Source organism: Haliotis cracherodii, unplaced genomic scaffold (genome assembly GCF_022045235.1).
Source record: "Haliotis cracherodii isolate W230 unplaced genomic scaffold, xgHalCrac1.p SCAF_8, whole genome shotgun sequence".
Lineage (NCBI taxonomy): Eukaryota > Metazoa > Mollusca > Gastropoda > Lepetellida > Haliotidae > Haliotis > Haliotis cracherodii.
Genome location: NW_027266341.1, coordinates 33374849 through 33398901, shown reverse-complemented (window position 1 = coordinate 33398901; position 24053 = coordinate 33374849). Strand labels below are relative to the sequence as shown.

The following is a 24053-nucleotide window of genomic DNA, read 5'->3' as shown; positions in this document are numbered from 1 at the left end:
GAGACTAGACCCAGTCTACCATGTTCCAGTTACATGTATACACAGACACGTTGTCCCTTTAGGTTTGGTGAGAACTCAATCAGGTGTAAACCAAGGACAAGTACCACATTGGACAGGGGGCAGGCTTCAGTGTTTATGTAAAGGAAGGTATTATTCTGGTACAAGTTTATATGCAGGGCTGAAATAAAACCTCAAAAACACTTGTTAAGGGGGCAGAAACTCAGAGTGGTGGAGTCAAGCCTCTTGATGTATTCCTGAAGACCTGTCAACAAAAAATCTCAACATCTTAACCTGCAACTGAGAGATTGTCTCGTCCAGACTTGATTATTTACAAGCTGCTGTCGTATTGGATATTGCCGAGTGCGGCGTTAAACAACAAAAACACTAGATGATGGCTCTGTCAGGTACTGGTATCATGTGTCTTACAGTCTCTCTTCTAGAGGATTGGTGATTGAGGCTCTACAGTGTATTACAATCACAGAGTTATTCCCTTGAATGTAAACATCAAGAGGACATATATATCACACAACCTATGTACAGCTTGATGTCTACTGACTTGTATATCATAAGTTATTTCCCTTGCATGCAGATTCAAAAGACTATGCCACAGAATCATTATTACAAACTAACTGCAATACTTCCCTTTCCATGTAGACTACAACAGAAGGACATATCACACAACCTAGGATACTGCTTGATGTATACTGCCATATCTGACGGAGTTATTCCCTTTGCATGTAGACTTCAACAGAAGGACATATCACACAACCTAGGGATACTGCTTGATGTATACTGCCATATCTGACGGAGTTATTCCCCTTGCATGTAGACTTCAACAGGAGGACATATCACACAACCTAGGGATACTGCTTGATGTATACTGCCATATCTGACGGAGTTATTCCCCTTGCATGTAGACTTCAACAGAAGGACATATCACACAACCTGGGGATACTGCTTGATGTATACTGCCATATCTGACAGAGTTATTCCCCTTGCATGTAGACTTCAACAGAAGGACATATCACACAACCTAGGATACTGCTTGATGTATACTGCCATATCTGACGGAGTTATTCCCTTTGCATGTAGACTTCAACAGAAGGACATATCACACAACCTAGGATACTGCTTGATGTATACTGTCATAGCTGTCAGTTATTCCCCTTGCATGTAGACTTCAACAGAAGGACATATCACACAACCTAGGGATACTGCTTGATGTATACTGCCATATCTGACGGAGTTATTCCCCTTGCATGTAGACTTCAACAGAAGGACATATCACACAACCTAGGATACTGCTTGATGTATACTGCCATATCTGACGGAGTTATTCCCCTTGCACATAGACTTCAACAGAAGGACATATCACACAACCTGGGATACTGCTTGATGTATACTGCCATATCTGACAGAGTTATTCCCCTTGCATGTACACTTCAACAGAAGGACATATCACACAACCTAGGATACTGCTTGATGTATACTGCCATATCTGACGGAGTTATTCCCTTTGCATGTAGACTTCAACAGAAGGACATATCACACAACCTAGGATACTGCTTGATGTATACTGTCATAGCTGTCAGTTATTCCCCTTGCATGTAGACTTCAACAGAAGGACATATCACACAACCTAGGGATACTGCTTGATGTATACTGCCATATCTGACGGAGTTATTCCCCTTGCATGTAGACTTCAACAGAAGGACATATCACACAACCTAGGATACTGCTTGATGTATACTGCCATATCTGACGGAGTTATTCCCCTTGCACATAGACTTCAACAGAAGGACATATCACACAACCTGGGATACTGCTTGATGTATACTGCCATATCTGACAGAGTTATTCCCCTTGCATGTACACTTCAACAGAAGGACATATCACACAACCTAGGATACTGCTTGATGTATACTGCCATATCTGACGGAGTTATTCCCTTTGCATGTAGACTTCAACAGAAGGACATATCACACAACCTAGGATACTGCTTGATGTATACTGTCATAGCTGTCAGTTATTCCCCTTGCATGTAGACTTCAACAGAAGGACATATCACACAACCTGGGGATACTGCTTGATGTATACTGCCATATCTGACGGAGTTATTCCCCTTGCATGTAGACTTCAACAGAAGGACATATCACACAACCTAGGATACTGCTTGATGTATACTGCCATATCTGACGGAGTTATTCCCCTTGCACATAGACTTCAACAGAAGGACATATCACACAACCTAGGATACTGCTTGATGTATACTGCCATATCTGACAGAGTTATTCCCCTTGCATGTAGACTTCAACAGAAGGACATATCACACAACCTAGGATACTGCTTGATGTATACTGTCATAGCTGTCAGTTATTCCCCTTGCATGTAGACTTCAACAGGACATATCACACAACCTAGGGATACTGCTTGATGTATACTGTCATAGCTGTCAGTTATTCCCCTTGCATGTAGACTTCAACAGAAGGACATATCACACAACCTAGGACACTTGAATCAGTGAACAAAATGGGTTTAATGTTGCTTCTGGCATTATTGTTCAGTGTTACTAATGTAGCCGGTCGGTGGTGTTAAGCACCATTAGTCTACATCTACATTTGTATCTAAATTTACTTCCTCCATCATCATCATCATCATCATCATCATCATCATCATCACTTCATGTTGTCCTTGTCTGCAGTTGAATGTCAGCCCACAACTGAAACACCCTTTGCAGCCTCTGATTTTTCAGCTTTACATAGACATTTGAAAAGGTAATCTCTTTGGTGATATGGACAAGGTGCCCGACTTCGGATCAGGTGATCCGTGGTTCAAATCACATCACATGGTTTGGAATTTTTAGGCTTGGGCACTTGGCTGATTGAGTGTCATCATACCACTCATAATACATATTGCTCACAATATCGATCACTGGTTTGTCTGGTCCAGTCTTGACTATTGACAGGCCATCGTCATATAGCTGAAATATTGCTGAGTACGGCATTAAGCAACAAACCAACCAAAAAACATTCCACATGGATGTCTGCAAACAAACACTAAAAACACAGAAGAAATAAAGAAAAATTATGACCCAACAATTTCAATGCAAGATTTCATCCTAATTTAGGGTTTGATATGGTCTGCATTCTGAGAAAAGTTTTTTTTTGTGCCCTAATAATAGCAATGAAAAATATATTATTTTTTTTCAAAATGACCTGTTGTCTGGATGCATTTAACTCCTGGTATCTATGCTTGAAATTCAGCATCGTTTACAACTCCTCAAAAAGGACCACATTGATTGATTATGGATTCATTGATTCTCTGGGTCTTGATTAATTGATTCTTCAGGTCTGAAATCATTAAAACGCAAGAGGGAATCATCATACAGCTTGCAAGAGTTGCCTCCCTTAGACTTTCACAAACCCACGAACTGTCTCCACTACTGTCACATGTACCTCTTGTTGTAAGTTAGCCTGAAAGTGGCAAGGGTCATCAGTGATAAAGGGCATAACAGTTACTGTCACACGTTATTTAGTGGACAACAAGCTCGTATTTCACATCAGGACAAACGTTTATTGTTTATCAGATCTAGCCTGATCCTTGTGGATCAGCAGTCAGGGAAACTAACTGGCATTCCAACAGGATCAAGGGACGACATACCAGAGGACATACTATCTACCTGGCAGGAGGACGCGGAACAGATATGACGCAGCGATCTGCCAACACGGTCCACATTCTGAACATACTTCTCCAATTCAGTCCAACAGAAGTTGCTATATCTCACATTGTATCTCCAAAACAGTGAAAAAAACAAGACGGACGATAATATTTCCTGAGCAGTGGATCAGTCCTGACCAAAGCCAAGTCATCCATCCCTGTTTTACAAATCACTGAGAATAATCAAGAAGGCACTTTCCTGTTAGGTACAAGATATTGATCAGCAATAAACAGTCCTTTCTATGTTGCTGGTGGGTCGGGTTACGCAGAGGTGGCAGTGGGGAGTGCTGGTCGTGTCACACGTCCTGACCACCGACAAAGCTTGACTTGTAGCCATCTCACATACCCAACTCACCCCATCACGGCACGCAACACCATCAAAGAGGATGCTAGCGATAACAGATTTGTTTATGTATGTTAATTTTACAAGGACAGACGACACAAAGACTTCCTCTTAGTTGTTTTGGGCCACTGCATCCAATGGGAGTCCGATGTAAGCTTTGTAACCTTGGTAGTCTTATATAAGCTCAGAGTCTCCAAGGTATTCTGGTGCAGGGTGTAAAGGTTTTGTTTTGTTTGTTTGTTGTTTAAAGCCACACTCAGCAATATTCCAGCTACATGACGTCAGTCAGTAAATAATCGAGTCTGGACCAGACAATCCAGTGATTGACATCATGAGCATGGATCCACACAACAGGGATACGATGGCATGCATCAACCAAGTCAGCGAGCCTGACCACCCGATCCCATTAGTCGCCTCTTAGGACAAGCAGAGTCGCCTTTTACGCCAAGCATGGGTTGCTGAAGACCTATTCTATCCCGGATCACATCAGCAATATGTGTCCAAAGTAAATACATGGTATCTTGTGTCTGGTGTCTTCTGTTTTATTCATCCAGGCTACTGAAACTGCTGACACGGAATTAATCGTGCACATGTGCGAGGACGCCACCGAGGAGGGGGAGGGCTGTAATTCCTGTAGTTCTCCTACTGATATAGCAGTGCCCTTAGGCCAGACTTATTTTAACGCATGGTTTATGAATGTGCTGACTTCCCAAATTTGTCATTTAAAAAATAAATAAATAATAAAAAAATGAAAAACTGTTTTTTCATTCCACTGATAATGAAATATTTTACAGAAATCTATGATTGCATTGAACAGTGAATCCAGCCTAGATATTTATTGTTGTTTCTCTCCCTACTCCTTCACCCCCATGTTTTTTCCATTATCTTTTTAACATTTTGATGAAACATAAAACATATATTAAAATATTGAAATTGTTTTCGACCTACCGACCTAAATGTTTGGACTTATTATCCTGCAGAATACAAAGGTGAGTGAGTGAGTGAGTGAGTGAGTGAGTGAGTGAGTTTGGTTTTACGCTGCTTTTAATAGTATCCCAGTTATAGCGAAGCGTGTCAGCTTAATGTGGGAGGACAGCAGGGGTGATACAGGTCTCAGACGTTTACCACTTTGGTGAAACCCACGAGCACTGGTATGGTGCTGACAAATCTAGAAACATAATTGGGGCGAACCAGGATTCGAACCCTCAATCATAGGTTTCTGGCATGTCCGAGTGAGAGAGTGAGTGAGTGAGTGAGTGAGTGAGTGGGTGAGTCCTAACATCATCACTACTTGTCCACTTGTGACCCATGGTAATTGCATAACTTTGTTCGGGAGGCAATGTCACAATGTAACACACAGTGACATACACATTTACCAAATCACCAATGATTTATTCCTTATTTAATGTTCATACAGTGATTCAGGTCAATGATTAATTTATGCCCTTAATTATGGAGAGTATCTGGCAGCCAAACCTTACACAGTTGCCCCCCTTTGACCATATATCTGTTCCCCAAGCATTACCAGTGTCTGAACCACGTCAAACCTCCAGGGGGAACAAACATCTGCTACTCCTTAACATATCAGAAAGTTCAAGAATATAAAGATTTCTTTAAAAAGAAATTCATGGAAATGCCCACCTTGAGTACTATCTCTTTATCAACCTCTTGCTGTTACATTTATGCAGATAAACATCAGAAATACAAGAAATTAGCTGAGGTAATTTGCCTCCTACCCCACACCGATACACCTGGGGGTCTCAGTCACAAATACCTATTACAATTGACTACCAAACAATACAGTTTTTTTTCACCCTTGCTAATTCCTGGCAGTAAATAATGATCACAGCCATTGACAGGGACCTCATAGGGAGGATATTGTGACTCGTGGTCTTTCAATGTTGTTATTAAATGGACAGCTCATTTGTCAAAAACTGTTGGAATGATAACATTCTGCATGTAATTCATGGCGTGCTGGGTATGTATCTATTCCGAACACAATTCACGGAAGTGGGCTGTAAAGACGTATAGAAACTCCTATATACTGGAATAACCTCCTGGCAACCTGTCCAGCCATCCATGTACAACCTTGCCAGCAGTTTCAATGTTTTTTTTCTAAAACAAAAGGCCAACACGACATTCGGCAATATTCCAGCCACATGTACCAGACAATCCAGTGATTGATAGCACGAGTCCCGTGTTGTTGGGGTCTTCATCATCATCATAGGCCTGCGGTTCATCATGTAGGACACCAGTCTGAAGTCCAGTGAAATACTTCTCTGTCTAGTATGCTCTGGTCATGTTAGTCTATTAAAGTCTACTGAAAATCACAGACTATACTAATACTCTATACATTTTCTCCACCCAATGCACCTGTGACTCAAAGGCGAAGTCCTGCTTCATATCTCACACAGCACACCAATTCAGTAGTCTAGCATTTCATCTCCCCGAAAGTTATCTTACTTAAGGATACATATGTACAAAAACATAAAATATAATCCAAATGGAGCACAGAACAACCCATAATATCTGGAGCGGAGGCAATCTAGACATGCCAAATCATTCTACACTTGATTTGGATTAATTTTTTAAATTATTCTCTAGGGTCTGAGAGACAGACTAACACATGATCAGTATGGGAACGGAAGTGTTTAATGAAAATGAAGTTACCAACAGTGCTGCTCCGAGCAAGATCTACCAGATTAACAAACTTCACGATTATCGAAGTATTAACAAGTTGTAATGCCCCTTAATATAAAGACCTTTCCATCAGTAATCATCCGGAGGGCAAGGTGTCTGAACTAATGGGGTACCAATGTATCTGAACTCGATTTTGTGTAGCGATCAACATGGGGACATAAGAGAAACTTATACCATATACTCCATTACGATGCAGCATGTTTGGGGCAGCACTGTACACTCGAAATAATAGACTGGTGTCCACGCTTTCAGCCCAAAAGATGAAAAAATTGAGGTAACATATTTGTTTATAGAATCAGCACAACTGTTATGACATCACATCCAACAGGTCTCGACTATAGTCAATCTGAACACCATAAACTAAGATAAATCAAAATAAATAGAGGCTGTTAAGGTCACTGGAACATTTGGATAATTCCCACATCATAACAAAATTAAACAAAAATTACTTGAAACTCCATGAACTTGACAAGCTAAATCACCCCAACAAACTTTCAGAAACTAAAAAATGACCTCAAAAACATATATAGCCTATGTCCTATGAAATCTCTTTGCCCTAAGAAACCTCAATAACCTTACATGGCCAATGGAATGCCCTCAACAAAGAGAAGCTAGAGACATCAAAATATAATTAATTTATCCTTAATGATCCAGGTGTCCCACAAGATGCCCACCAATTACCAGGTCTCCTCCCAACAACCCCCACCCACGCCCTGATGCTCCAGGTGCAAACAAGAGATGGCCACAAAGCACCTCCCAACAACCCTCACCCACGCCCTGATGCTCCAGGTGCACGAAGAGATGGCCACCAAGCACCTCCCAACAACCCTCACCCACGTCCTGATGCTCCAGGTGCACCAAAAGATGGCCACAAAGCACCTCCAAACAACCCCCACCCACGCCCTGATGCTCCAGGTGCACCAAGAGATGGCCACCAAGCACCTCCCAACAACCCTCACCCACGTCCTGATGCTCCAGGTGCACCAAGAGATGGCCACCAAGCACCTCCCAACAACCCCCATCCATGCCCTGATGCTCTAGGTGCACCAAGAGATGGCCACAAAGCACCTCCCAACAACCCCCACCCACGCCCTGATGCTCCAGGTGCACCAAGAGATGGCCACCAAGCACCTCCCAACAACCCTCATCCATGCCCTGATGCTCCAGGTGCACCAAGAGATGGCCACCAAGCACCTCCCAACAACCCCCACCCACGCCCTGATGCTCCAGGTGCACCAAGAGATGGCCACCAAGCACCTCCCAACAACCCTCACCCACCTCTGATGCTCCAGGTGCAACAAGGGATGACCACCAAGCACCTCCCAACAACCCCCACCCACGCCCTGATGCTCCAGGTGCACCAAGAGATGGCCACCAAGCACCTCCCAACAACCCTCACCCACGCCCTGATGCTCCAGGTGCACCAAGAGATGGCCACCAAGCACCTCCCAACAACCCTCACCCACGCCCTGATGCTCCAGGTGCAACAAGGGATGACCACCAAGCACCTCCCAACAAACCCCACCCACCTCTGATGCTCCAGGTGCACCAAGAGATGGCCACCAAGCACCTCCCAACAACCCTCACCCACCTCTGATGCTCCAGGTGCACCAAGAGATGGCCACAAAGCACCTAGGCGCCTCCCAACAACCCTCACCCACCTCTGATGCTCCAGGTGCACCAAGAGATGGCCACCAAGCACCTCCCAACAACCCTCACCCACGCCCTGATGCTCCGGGTGCACCAAGAGATGGCCACAAAGCACCTAGGCCCCTCCCAACAACCCTCACCCACCTCTGATGCTCCAGGTGCAACAAGAGATGGCCACAAAGCACCTCCCAACAATCCTCACCCACCTCTGATGCTCTAGGTGCTTCATGAGATGGCCACCAAGCACCTCCCAACAATCCTCACCCACCTCTGATGCTCCAGGTGTACCAAGAGATGGCCACCAAGCACCTCCCAACAACCCTCACCCACCTCTGATGCTCCAGGTGCACCATGAGATGGGCACCAAGCACCTCCCAACAACCCTCACCCACGCCCTGATGCTCCAGGTGCTTCATGAGATGGCCACCAATTAGATGGGCTCCTCCTTACAGCTCCAAATCTTGTACTTACCACCAGAAACTCTTTCTTGTCAACTATTTGGTTACCGTCAGTGTCAAACATGTTGAAGGCGATACGAAAACCAGATCTTGGCTCTGAAATGTAAAGTATGCATTATCAGACACTTCAAAACATTTTCAAGGAATTGCCTACACAACATTAGCCACGGTAACAACAACACTTGCACTGAGGTCAGGGGTAGATAACATCAAGTTAGTGTTAGGAAAACTAGTGGTTGATAGCTTGAGCAATGCTCTACAGGAAGACAATCAATCAGGTTATGCATTCTAACCACTCAATGCTCATTTCATTTCATTGTTACAGCAAGCATGGGTTGGTGTGTTAGAGACTCCTCACAGGGAGACAAGCATGGGATACTAGAGGCCTATTCTGACCTGAATCATCACAGGGAGACAAGCTTGGGATACTAGAGGCCTATTCTGACCATGACTCCTCACAGGGAGACAAGCTTGGGGTACTGGAGGCCTATTCTGACCCTGACTCCTCACAGGGAGACAAGCTTGGGATACTAGAGGCCTATTCTGACCATGACTCCTCACAGGGAGACAAGCATGGGATACTGGAGGCCTATTCTGACCATGACTCCTCACAGGGAGACAAGCTTGGGGTACTGGGGGCCTATTCTGACCCTGAATCCCAATAGGGAGACAAGCCTGGAATCCTGAAGACCCATATCTGAATGTTAAGTGAGTGAGTGAGTATGGTTTTACTCCGTTTTTAGCAATATTCCTGCAATATCACGGCGGGGGCCACCAGAAATGGGCTTCAAAAATTGTACCCATGTTGAGAATTTAACCCGCGTCTTCGGCATAACGAGCGAACTCTTTAACCACAAGGCTACCGGACCGCCCCCACTGAAAGTTAAGCAGGCAGGTCACTGACATCAGGCCCAACGCCTCCAACATCCATTGTGGCCACCAAATGCCCATTTAGTTGCATCAAAAGTGTTTGGTGCTTGAGAACTGATGTCCTCGGTTAGTATGTGGTGGACGATAAATAATCACTGGAGACCTTGCTGATCCACCAATGCTTGCCGTAAGAGGCGACTAACGGGATCGGGTGTTCAGACTCGCTGACTTGGTTGATGCATGTCATCGTATCCCAATTGCGTGGATCGATGCTCATGATGTTGATCACTGGTTTGTCTGGTCTAGACTCGATTATTTACAGACTGCTGTCATATAGCTGGAATATTGCTGAGTGCAGCGTTAAACAACAAACAAACAGTATCAAGATTTTGTCCTTATGATCAAACAAGCATTTTATCCATTTTCTATGTCCATCTATTATCTCAAACATGGCAAACAGACATCACACAAATTTACAGAATCAACAGATATGTTGCATAATGGAACAATTAACACTGGATGTTGAAGAAAGTCGTAAGTTGTTTACTATAATGTTGCATGGCAAGGATAAGATCCCTGTCACATTCACGAATCTAAAGAGAATATTCGCCATAACTAAACATTCCAAGACAAGATTATGGGAGATGTTTCTTGCTCCCCATGGAGTTGTGTTTATTGAAGAGGAGGTTTTTATCAAGACGTCAAGCATACCGTTGGCAGCAAATCCAAACATCCAAATGGTGGAATTGGCGTATTTCTATGTTAAGGTACTTATATCAGGCTGAAAATTGACAATACAAGATTTCATACTGATGTGAAATGGAGGCAGTCTGTACAAAATACCTCGGAGTCCACTTGCCCGAACTCAGCTGTAAGAATAATTCTCTGTAGCTTTTCAGGTTGTTATTTATAATAGACTATATAAAATTACTAGCAGAGTTAACTCGATGATCAGAATTTTTCTAGCCTCAGGCTTCGTATTAGTAGCTGATGTCGCAGACAGTGGAGGTAGTCTTAATTCACAAACATAACGACCTCAATATCTTCCTACTATTGTTCAGACAAGGAAGGTCACAAACAAGATTTTGAGAATAACATCAACAAATACTTGAAACACCTGGAGGCAGATAATGCTACATTTAATTCTTCTTTCATACAAGTTTCATTTCTACAACAGTTTGCAATACATATTTCCTACACTTGTTTCTTTACAGGAGGAGGTCAGACTTGTAGTGACGGTCATTAGATTTAACTAAAATTGGTATGGATGGTTCAATCTGTCAGATCACACCCAAACAAACATAAACTTGTCGCATGTCAGTCTATTAGTTTGCCAACAATGGTACTTTAACAAGTAATTTCATGGAAATAGTATAAATCTATGATTCCCTATGACTGACAATACCGTAATTCCCTATGACTGACAATACACATAATTCCCTGTGACTGTCAATACAAGTAATTCCCTGTGACTGTCAATACACGTAATTCCCTGCGACTGTCAATACACGTAATTCCTTGTGACTGTCAATCCACGTAATTCCATGTGACTGTCAATACACGTAAGTCCCTGCGACTGTCAATAAACATAATTCCCTACGACTGTCAGTACACGTAATTCCCTGTGACTGTCAATACACGTAATTCCCTGTGACTGTCAATAAACATAATTCCCTACGACTGTCAATACACGTAATTCCCTATGACTGACAATACACATTATCCCCCCGTTACTGTCAACACACGTAATTCCTTGTGACTGTCAATCCACGTAAATCCCAGTGACTCTCAATACACATAAAACCCGTAATTCGCTGTGATAGTTAATGCGCACAATTCACTGTGACTGTCAATAGTAAACTCTGTGACAGTCAATACACACAAATCCCCACACCCGTCAACACACATCACACAATATGACTGTCAAGGCTCACACATTTCCAAGTCTCCACTACCCACGTTGCCCCCTGAATATCCCAGATGTGTGTGGGAGGTCACACTATCCCCACGCACTCATGCACATTCCCACCAATAAAGATAAGGTTTTTCATCATTTAATTGACTGCTGATGTGTGTTTAGACTAGGCTCCTCACATCAGATACCATGGTGGCACGGGAGCCTCACACAATCAATACACTATGTATCATCTAAGAAAAGTTGGAACATCTTCTTCATCATCACATTCCTCTTTCAAATCTAATTTTCCAGAAATGGCTTCCATATACTGGCGTAATCTGAGAAACATTTTGATTTCTAACTATCCCCGAGATAAAAGCATATTGACAGCATGATGCCATCAGGAGACGGCATTAGGCTCACAGAAAGGTCGCTGAGGGACAGCAAATCATCCTGATATTCTGGTGCTGCTGTCGACAAGTAAGCCTGACATACTACCCGACCTGACACATATATCACACTCAGTGTGTTAATTAATATTTCTCTCTCTGTTTATGGAGCAAACCATAGGGGAGATTTCCAGGAGTAGTCTCAGCCCTTGAGAACTCTTTACTATCATTAGGATCAGTCTTATTTTCAATTTTAGGGTGTAGACACGTTGAGAAAATTTAACCTTTTTAGAACTTATTTTGACTGGATATGCCTGAGACAGAACCATCATACCTGTGTTGGAAGGTAAAGGAGGTACTCTGGCCCATTTGCTGTTGGCTCTTGTAGTTTAATCTAAAGATGATGACTAATTTCATCCTAATTTAAGCAACATCAAGGACAGGGATAGCCAGAATGGACACATTACAACCAGTTACGGAATCAAAAACTTTGAAAGTTTTAACCATAAGGCCACCCAACCAAATGTATAATAAGGGTAAAATATGCATCACAGACCTGTCGTAGCACCCTGTTAAAGTGTTATTCCCTGTCATGCCTAAGTGAAAACATCTGATTGGCTGGGTTTCCCATGAACTTGCTACATACAGCATCTGACATTCCTCCACCATGATTAATTGCTTATCACCAATGTCCAAGAATATATATTGTGCAGGTGAGCAAATTGTGCCGCCGCCCTGGTTTCAAAGATGCGAAAAATTGATTATCATAAATGAATTCAGCTATTATCCAAAACACAAAATTGTAAAGCATAGACGTGAAGACTTCCCAAAGCTATCACAAATATCATTCTCTTTCAATACCATTTCTACAAAGCCATTATTGTACAGTGTTGTGAATACCAACTACATATGTCTGCCGGCCCCCCAATGTTCTCCACACTGCTGGTCCCCTGAATACCGACCACTGTGTAGGGAGCAGCACTATTGACTGTGTGTGTGTGTAGACATAGACTAGACTACAACAGATATAGGTAGGTGAATACCACCCCCAGACAGCACTAGTAGGTGGCAATGTGCAGGCTGGCTGACTACATTCATGCCATGTTTGATGGAGAAAATTACCTATTCAGATCTTGCTATTGTTACTGGCTATCATTGAAATGGGAAAGTAACCTAAATGTCCCATCCACACTTCATGTTGCCAGTCTGGGGTCACTTGTGAAAATACTGATTTATTTTGGGCTCTTGCTGTGTTTTTTCAGTGTTTTTGAACCTTGGATTTCCTTCATTTGGAACTTGCTTTTCAGTAATCAGTGGACTATACTGTCGTGGAATCCCCAGATTGGCCCTTCTTACAAGTATGGTTTACTGCAGACTATGCCGTCCTATAATCCCCAGACTGGCCCTTCTTCCAACAAGCACGGTGTACGGTAGACTTCCCTGTCCTACAATCCCCAGACTGGCGCTTCTTACAAGTATGGTTTACTGCAGATTATGCCATCCTATAATCCCCAGACTGGCCCTTCTTACAACAAACACGGTCTACTTTAGACTTCCCTGTCCAACAATCCCCAGACTGGCCCTTCTAACAAGTATGGTTTACTGCAGACTATGCCGTCCTATAATCCCCAGACTGGCCCTTCTTACAACAAGCACTGTGTAACAAGTACGGTAGACTTCCCTGTCCTGGAATCCACATTACAGAAGCATGATCATATGATTTGAGTCTTTAATACAATAGCCTTTGACTTTTAAGGACACAAAATACATATGGACAGTTAGGCGTGGTGAGGACAGGTGAAATGGGTTTAAATGTTGCATCCAAGATTATTGCACTTATATTGCGACGTGCATTCATGTGTGTGTGTGTGTGTGTGTGTGTGGCTGCATGTACTAGTCCAGACTGATGCCGATTTATAGTGCTAGCCCACTGAGATACCATGCCGCTGCTTAACATGAATAGCCCACTCAGACTCAGTATACTGTCTGTGAGCCAATCAGTCCTTCTTTAACCACTTACTGCCAATCGAACCCTGGACCTTCCTCTCTCTAGGTGGAAACTCTACCACTAGACCACAGAGGTGGTTTGGACAGTTAGAAATACCCAATATGAAAAGAAATCATAAGGGAAGCACTTTGGTGTATGACCTGTTATAACTTGCGTCTCACCCACAAACACACTACACACATTAGTAGACTCACAACATACCAGTGAATGCACTGTCTCACCCACGAACACACTACACACATTAGTAGACTCACAACATACCAGTGCATGCACTGTCTCACCCACGAACACACTACACACATTAGTAGACTCACAACATACCAGTGAATGCACTGTCTCACCCACGAACACACTACACACATTAGTAGACTCACAACATACCAGTGCATGCACTGTCTCACCCACGAACACACTACACACATTAGTAGACTCACAACATACCAGTGCATGCACTGTCTCACCCACGAACACACTACACACATTAGTAGACTCACAACATACCAGTGCATGCACTGTCTCACCCACGAACACACTACACACATTAGTAGACTCACAACATACCAGTGCATGCACTGTCTCACCCACGAACACACTACACACATTAGTAGACTCACAACATACCAGTGCATGCACTGTCTCACCCACGAACACACTACACACATTAGTAGACCCACAACATACCAGTGCATGCACTGTCTCACCCATGAACACACTACACACATTAGTAGACTCACAACATACCAGTGAATGCACTGTCTCACCCACAAACACACTACACACATTAGTAGACTCACAACATACCAGTGCATGCACTGTCTCACCCACGAACACACTACACACATTAGTAGACCCACAACATACCAGTGCATGCACTGTCTCACCCACGAACACACTACACACATTAGTAGACTCACAACATACCAGTGCATGCACTGTCTCACCCACGAACACACTACACACATTAGTAGACTCACAACATACCAGTGCATGCACTGTCTCACCCACGAACACACTACACACATTAGTAGACTCACAACATACCAGTGCATGCACTGTCTCACCCACAAACACACTACACACATTAGTAGACTCACAACATACCAGTGCATGCACTGTCTCACCCACGAACACACTACACACATTAGTAGACCTACAACATACCAGTGCATGCACTGTCTCACCCACTAGTAGACATCACAGTCAATGTAATAATGCACACAGCAGCAATTCGCAAATAAAATCATGATGTCAAATCAAATGTTTTATTTAAACTCCCAAAAATAAAAACACCTAGGGGAACCCTGAAAGTATCTAGTTATTATGTCCTGCACACTCATCTAAAATATCAGTCTTCAATGTACATAACACCAAGATGATACACAATTTCTTTTCAGGCGTTTGAATAAGAAAACATCTTGCCCAACACAAAAGTATATTTCGATATGGATTCCCTTTCTGCATTCAATAAGGTTCCTCTGGCACGGTCTATCAGCCTTCATTTATCATATTGTCCTCACCTAAGATAGGCTTCTAGGAAATGTATGAATGACAGGCAGCTAGCTATTTACCTACTTGTGAATGAAACTAGCACAGGTAGGACGGCAATAAAGTGGGATCGTCCCAGCCATGTAAATTTGGCATACATGCAATAGTCGAGGCGGGCAACGACAAGTCTTGTCAACTCAGCATTTAGTTTCCCCTTATCTGCTTGAGAATAGAGTCTTGTGCAACACCTTGAATGAAATAGCATGGCTGCCCGTCATTGAATATAAAAGTAATATAAAATACGCTGACATTTAACATCAATGAGCTGCATCTGTGATTCGATTCATGGTGTGTTTCATTCATGGTAGGTAATAAATTGTTATAGCAAAGACAGCTCGGTAGGTGAAGCACTTATACCACAGCCAACGCAGTAGAAGCACACCTCAATTTGCCTGTGAAAACAATTAATCCAATGTCCATATCATTTTCAGTTGGATAAATAAAATTATATTCCATAAAAGTATCAACGCCAGACTGAAATTACAAATAAAAATAGAAATGTTTTTATTGACATTTAAAATGATGTCCCACAAGAACATCGCCCCTACACAAGGACTTGGGTAAAATAACCCACTTCGTCCCACGGCCATGTGTTGCATTGTTTACTCAGTACATCCTAGGTAGGTCATTCTCACCTGCAGGGGCTACTATATCGGGGACTGATGCAAGGAGGGAATCCCAGCTAAATATAGATCTTAGCAAGTTTCCCGATGTTAGTGAGTTATGACAATTATTTCACATGGTTGGGGCCATTCCTCGTCTGGACATGGTCTGTATTGGTCAGAGCTATGCAGCATCTTCCATATCAAGGTAAGCTTGTATATTTTATCGATTTTCATATATTTTTTTACATTTCAGACAAAATATTTGGTTTTCAATTTCAGGATTGACTTGAATTTTCATTTATTTGAAACAAAGATATATAAATAGCAAGATTGCTTATGTCGGTCAACATCCGTGATGTTTTGAATGAAACACACAAAACAATAAAACACATACACAACACTGTTTTACGAAAAAAACAACATAACAATGAATGGCTAAAAGCAGAGGCAGATTTCTGGAGGAGCTACCTGCTTTACAAAGCAACAAGCAGGAATTACTTGCTGACATAATTTCATTCCGCATAATGCGAATACTTGTTACACTGTATCTCTTGACATTCTTACATCACATGCAGCCATTACTGCCCCAACAAGATGAAGATGTCACTGTTTCCCTCTAATGAAAGTGAGTGAGTGAGTTGGGTTTAACTCCGCTTTTAACAGTAATCCAGTTATATAGCGACGTGTCAACTTAATGAGGAAGAAAGCCCAAAGTGATTCAGGTCTCAGACGTGTACCACTTCGGTGGAACCCATGAGCACGGGTATGGTGCTGACAAACCTAGAAACATAATCGGGGCAAACCGGGATTTGAACCAACAATCATAGGTTTCTGGCGTGCCCAAGGGACGCAACTCTGGACAGCGAATCACTGCGCCTTAGACGACTGGGTCACCTGGGCCACCTGTGCCCCCCTCTGATGAAAGAGTTGCTGTTTGCTATAATCCTATTGCCCCAAATGGTCTATTATATGGTCTATTACCTATCACACAGTTAGTGTTTTAGTCAGTCATGAGCATCGATCTATGTAATTGGGATGCGATGATGGTCTAGCATGTATTGAAAGGCTTGTTTGTTGTTTAAAGCCACACTCAGCAATATTCCAACTATAGACATCAGCCTGTAAATAACTGAGTCTGGACCAGACAATGCAGTGATTGATACTGTATACAACAATCCACGCAGTCAGATTACAATGTCATAGGATCAGGTGTCCTAAGGTTCCTAAGGTTCACTTTTTGTGAACAAAATTTGTTTAAATCAATCAACCAAGTCACCCAATCCATTGTCCTCTTACAACCAGCATAGGGTGTTGAGGACCTATTTTAAGGGGTTGTAATGAGGGGTCGGGGAGCCTGAGTGAATCTCAACTATTTTTGCCAAAGAACTGACAGTCCATTCAAACACATTGTAAGTGGAACCTATAGGAACGTTATGACAGATGCGTCTGATGCAAATTGAGTCCACACTGATCCATTGACCGGGGTAGTAATGTAGCGCCTCAAGCATGCTCTGGGGTGTGGATCTGGTGCATCATAAATTTGGACATTATTATATTTAGAAGAAGTATTATTTTGAACTAAAGCATCAAACAAGTTTCATCAGGTCTGTCAGGTTAACATAACTTCATAACAACTAACTTTTAAACATAAAACTAAGTAACAAATGTTATATTTGGGATAAAACTTTCTAAGTAAAGTACAGATTTTCTTACGTTTTTTGGTAAGAGAATCTGTACTTTACTAAGAAAGTGTTATCCCAAATATAACATTTGTTACATTTGACCACTTTCTAAATGGCATTGGGTGTTCATAAAACTAAGTAGCCATAAAGTGAGTGAGTATTGTTTTACGTCGCTTTAGCAATATTCCAGCAATATCATGGTCGGGGACACCAGAATTGGTCTTTACTCATTGTACCCATGTCGGGAATCGAACCCAGGTATTCCGTGTGACAAGTGAATGCTTTAACCACTAGGCTACCTGACAGCCCCAAGTAGCAATGTACACATCAAATGGATTAATTAGTACATTCTGTAAAGCTATGACTGAACACACTGACACAGGGTTGAAGAGCTGTATCACTAACCATAAAGAAATCTACAGTGCATTACATTTCATCCCAAACTCTCTCCATTTAACCAATGTCAATTGGAGTGCATCCTCAACTCCAATAGCCTCATTACATGGTCAATTTAAGATTAAGCAAACGTAGCCTAACACCGGTGACCCCTGACCTCCACCGGCCAGCCAGTACCTCATGGGCAGCTTGTGTCCTTTCTCCCAACAATACCCCACAGCCCTGCTTTACTTTACCCCCCTCATCAAGAGGGTTATGTAAGTCCAAATTGTGGCCGGCAAAAAGCAGGCCGCCCCTATTGTCGGGACACCCGGAACAAATTAAATGAAGCGAAGCATCACTTGCCATCCCTTGTTATTTGTTTAGATTGTCCGTAAATCTAAAATTAAAACCTTTCATAAGAAGAAGATGAGCATATAGCCATGGAGTGTCTGTGGCGACCTCGAGTCAGCAGGTCAGGGGGATACACCATTTGTTCATGGGGAGACAAAGGGATTAATCTGGAACAACAATGACGACAAGCAATTTCTGTTGCTTCATCAGTTCGGCTCCTGGGACCATCTGTCCCCGAGGAGGTTCGCGTCCGGGACACGCGCTCCTGCCCTCTAGTTTGCACAAACTGATTCTGTAAGGGAGCTGGAGAAATGCTACCTGATTCAGGCAGCCGGGGCCAAAGACAGGTGTCTGCGGAACAATGACTTCAATTAAACAAGCACTAATTGTTGTTGTGAGGATTCAGGCCAACTGTGGATTCCAGTGGACATCGTGACCCTCCCATATGTCCACTTCTCAGTGGCCATGTTAGACCACCCTGGGGTGAGGGAATGAGGTGATACTCTTTCTGTCAAGCCACCCTGGGTGGGTTGGGGATGGGATGGGGGTGAGGTGACACACTACCCTTGTCAAACCACCCTGAGGTGATGGGGTGAGGTGATACTTTCTGTCAAACCACCCTGGGTGGGTGGGGGATGGGATAGGCGTGGTCACCCTGTCCCTGTCGGGCATGCCTGGGTAATGGGGGTGAGGTGGCTCTGACCTCATCAAGTCACCCTGGGTGTGTTGGGGTGGGTCTAGGTGGGGGTGTGGTGGCTCTGACCTCATCAAGTCACCCTGGGTGTGTTGGGGTGGGTTGGGGTGGGTCTAGGTGGGGGTGAGGTGCCTCTGACCCTGTCAGGCACCCCTGACGTGATGGGGTGAGGTGATGCTTTGACCTCATCAAGCCACCCTGGATGTGTTTGGGTGAGTTGGGGTGGGTCTAGGTGGAGATGAGGTGGCTCTGACCCTGTCAGGCACCCCTGAGGTGATGGGGTGAGTTGATGTTTTGACCTCATCAATCCACCCTGGCTGTGATGGGTTTTTTTGGGGTCCGGGTGGGGATGAGGTGGTGCTCTGACATTGTCAGGCAACTCTGAGGTGGTGAGGTGAGGTCACCCCTGTCCCTGCGACTAGTATGAAGTAGCGAGGGTGAACCAACTTCCAGTGGTTCACAAATGTGTGGTGGGGTGAGTTAGCTCCAGACCACTGTGGGTGGTGGGGTGAGAAACCAGCAAGACCACCTTAAGTTGACCCCTATCCTGGTCTGACCACCCTGAGGTAGTGGTGGTGACGTCAACCCTGTCCTGATCTGACCACCCTGAGGTGTGGGGGTGACATCAACCCTGTCCTGGTTTGACCACCCTGAAGTTGTGGGGGTGACGTCAAGCCTCTCCTGGTCTGACCACCTTGAAGTTGTCGGGGTGACGTCAAGCCTCTCCTCGTCTGACCACCCTGAAGTTGTGGGGGTGACGTCAAGCCTTTCTTGGTCTGACCACCTTGAAGTTGTGGGGGTGACGTCAAGCCTCTCCTGGTCTGACCACCCTGAAGTTGTGGGGGTGACGTCAACCCTCTCCTGGTCTGACCACCCTGAAGTTGTGGGGGTGACGTCAACCCTCTCCTGGTCTGACCACCCTGAAGTTGTGGGGATGACGTCAACCCTCTCCTGGTCTGACCACCCTGAAGTTGTGGGGGTGACGTCAAGCCTCTCCTGGTCTGACCACCCTGAAGTTGTGGGGGTGACGTCAACCCTCTCCTGGTCTGACCACCCTGAAGTTGTGGGGGTGACGTCAACCCTCTCCTGGTCTGACCACCCTGAAGTTGTGGGGATGACGTCAACCCTCTCCTGGTCTGACCACCCTGAAGTTGTGGGGGTGACATCAAGCCTCTCCTGGTCTGACCACCCTGAAGTTGTGGGGGTGATGTCAAGCCTCTCCTGGTCTGACCACCCTGAAGTTGTGGGGGTGACGTCAAGCCTCTCCTGGTTTGACCACCCTGAAGTTGTGGGGGTGACGTCAACCCTCTCCTGGTCTGACCACCCTGAAGTTGTGGGGGTGACGTCAAGCGTCTCCTGGTCTGACCACCTTGAAGTTGTGGGGGTGACGTCAAGCCTCTCCTGGTCTGACCACCCTGAAGTTGTGGGGGTGACGTCAAGCCTCTCCTGGTCTGGCCACCCTGAAGTTGTGGGGGTGACATCAAGCCCTCTCACGGTCTGACCAACCTGAGGTGTGGGGGTGACGTCAAACCTCTCCTTGTCTGACCACCGTGAGGTGTAGGAGTGACGTCAACCCTGTCCTGGCCAGATCACAAGGACCATCTATGGTGTTTAGGACTGGACAATGACCAGACTCACGAGGTGACACTGAGGACAATTAGTCTCCGCACTCCTCCAAACCTCCACAGTTGTACTCATGACCTTACATCAACATGGAAGGGATTTTTATGTTTATCTTTATGGAAATTCTAATTAGCATTCCTTTCCCCATCAATTCACTATGTTTCCTATGCAATGACGGCTTATCTTTACAGACCTTCTGAAACTCAAGTGTGAGTGAGTGAGTGAGTGTTGCCAGGCAGGGTAACAACAAGTACCATCTTCTAATGTCTTTTAGTATCAGAGGCTTTATCCACAAGACCATGGAGGCAGTCAGCACATCATAAAACGACAAGTCTGGTAGAAGTCTTCAATCTTAACTGATTGTAAACGGTTTGCAATAATAGAGAAGCATGCAACCAATAAAGAACTGTCTTGCCTCGCTGTCAACCACATACATAGAAGGCATAGTCTGGCACCAACTGCAGGTCAGTCGATGGTTCTCCATTCACAAATGCACCTGCATTCCATGGCGGAGGCGGCAGCACTCGAGACGTTCGCTTGAATCAGCTGACACATGTTGGTGATGTGAAACCCATCACAGTTCTCACTATCAATGCTTATCACAGCTGCAGCCTTCCCTGCCTGAATTCAACATGTGGGATGCACCCCAATGTCACCAATCAGATTTCCACATACTGAATGCTGTGACTCACAGATGCATTCCTTCCTGCCTCATATGTCCTGATAACATAGCCAGGTCTGTAGACTGAAACTACCCTAACCTTATAACCTTAACATGACGAGCATCAAACAGACATCGAACAACAACCTCAGCACATCTGTCTGTAGACTAAAATTACCCTAACATTAACATGACGGTCATCAAACAGACATCGAACAACAACCTCAGCACATCTGTCTGTAGATTGAAACTATTCTAGACCATAACATGACGAGCATCAAACAGACATTGGACTACAACCTCAGCACATCTGTCTGTAGATTGAAACTACCCTAGACCATAACATGACGAGCATCAAACAGACATTGGACTACAACCTCAGCACATCTGTCTGTAGATTGAAACTATTCTAGACCATAACATGACGAGCATCAAACAGACATTGGACTACAACCTCAGCACATCTGTCTGTAGACTGAAACTACCCTAGACCTTAACATGATGAGCATCAAACAGACATGGGACTACAACCTCAGCACATCTGTCTGTAGACTGAAACTACCCTAGACCTTAACATGATGAGCATCAAACAGACATGGGACTACAACCTCAGCACATCTGTCTGTAGACTGAAACTACCCTAGACCTTAACATGATGAGCATCAAACAGACATTGGACTACAACCTCAGCACATCTGTCTGTAGACTGAAACTACCCCAGACCTTAACATGACGAGCATCGAACAGACATCAGACAACAACCTTGGCACATCTGTCTGTAGACTGAGACTACCCTAACCTTAACATGACGAGCATCAAACAGACACCAGACAACAACCTTGGCCCACCTTAACATGACAAGCATCAAATAGAGAGACAACTGCCTTAGCCCACATTATCATGACCTTGAACTTGGCTTCGATAGGTGACATCTTCACGCCTACGAGCATTAGTTATGCTAGATATGCATACAACAGCTGTGTGATGAGTGTATCGTTCTGATACCGGAATGAAGCATCTTTAGCATAACGTGACTATCAGATGCCACTACAAATAATCTACCTGATGTGCCTCATACTTCCACTCAAACAGAACTAGTTTGGCAAAGACACACCTAGGAACCATCTGCCACACTTCAAGGCCAGTCTGAGGCAGCACCCCTCTCGTTGTATTATAGTAAATAAGCTTGGAAGGAAAATGTAGATATACAAACATCATTCAATAAAACACAGGTGCTTGCTCTTATTGATGATGTCTACACTGCTGGCAAAACAGCATGTCTGTAGGTAGCAGAGTGACTGTACCACCGTAGATGTTCATATTCAACATGACTACATGCAACAGACATTTGCCTTGCGTGAAATCAAGCAACCATGTGGTCAATAGTGTGAGCATCAAGCCATACATATAGTTACACACAATACACCGGACCCTTGGTGCTTTCTAGTATGGTATCATCATTGTGTATTCTCTTACAGTCGCCATCAGGGAATGTATGGTGACCGACAACATGGCCGAAAGCCAATGAGGCAACATCTGCAAACATCTCAGTGATAACAGTTTGCTGGAAATGAAATCACATGCCACAAATATAAACATGTGGTCAAGTTACCTCAAAGACATGGATGTCACACACACAAGACCTTCAAAAGCAAAATCCTAATATGGTACTATCCAAAACATCCAGTCTACAACACATACACACCACCTTCAAAACCCTTAATCCAAACACATCCGGTCTTCAACACATACACACTATCTTCAAACACATTCATCCTAACACATCCGTCTACAACACATACACACTATCTTCAAACACATTCATCCTAACACATCCGTCTACAACACATACACACTATCTTCAAAACCCTTAATCCAAACACATCCGGTCTTCAACACATACACACTATCTTCAAACACATTCATCCTAACACATCCAGTCTACAACACATAGACACTATCTTCAAACACATTCATCCTAACACATCCGGTCTTCAACACATACACACTATCTTCAAACACATTCATCCTAACACATCCGTCTACAACACATAGACACTATCTTCAAAACCCTTAATCCTAACACATCCAGTCTACAACACATACATGTGATCTTCAAAACCCTTAATCCTAAAACACTCGATCTACAACACATACATGTGATCTTCAAAACCCTTAATCCTAAAACACTCGGTCTACAACACATACATGTCATCTTCAAAAAACATAATCCCATGTTACTACTCAAACATCTACTCAACAATAATTAACCTCAAGTACTTAAATCTTTCATAGATGGCACACGTATGTGATACCCCTCTATTTTTTGAATGAGGTCATTAGCCCTGCCTGTTCGCCAAACCCCCGCACCCCCCCCCCCCCCCCCACCATTTTCACTTACCTGTGAGGTAATTACTCCGCTTTATACCTGAACATCTCACATCCTGCTTACCACGGAATTAAAGAGGCAACTAGCCCCATT

General features: G+C 43.9%; 2 protein-coding genes across 8 annotated transcripts in view; one reads left to right on the top strand and one right to left on the bottom strand.

Annotated features, from left to right (window-relative positions):
- The window catches only part of LOC139450383 (calcium uptake protein 3, mitochondrial-like), a 110027-nt gene that overhangs the window by 13241 nt on the left and 72733 nt on the right, over nucleotides 1-24053 (bottom strand). For all 7 annotated transcript variants that reach the window (XM_071232065.1, XM_071232066.1, XM_071232071.1 and 4 more), the window contains one exon: nucleotides 8882-8964. In XM_071232065.1, coding sequence (XP_071088166.1) covers nucleotides 8882-8964 — 83 coding nt within the window. The remainder of the gene's footprint in view (nucleotides 1-8881; nucleotides 8965-24053) is intronic.
- Nucleotides 16325-24053, top strand: part of LOC139450384 (fibroblast growth factor 10-like) — a 92687-nt gene continuing 84958 nt past the window's right edge. Inside the window, exon 1 of the mRNA XM_071232076.1 lies at nucleotides 16325-16387. The gene's annotated coding sequence lies outside the window, so the exon portion shown is untranslated. The remainder of the gene's footprint in view (nucleotides 16388-24053) is intronic.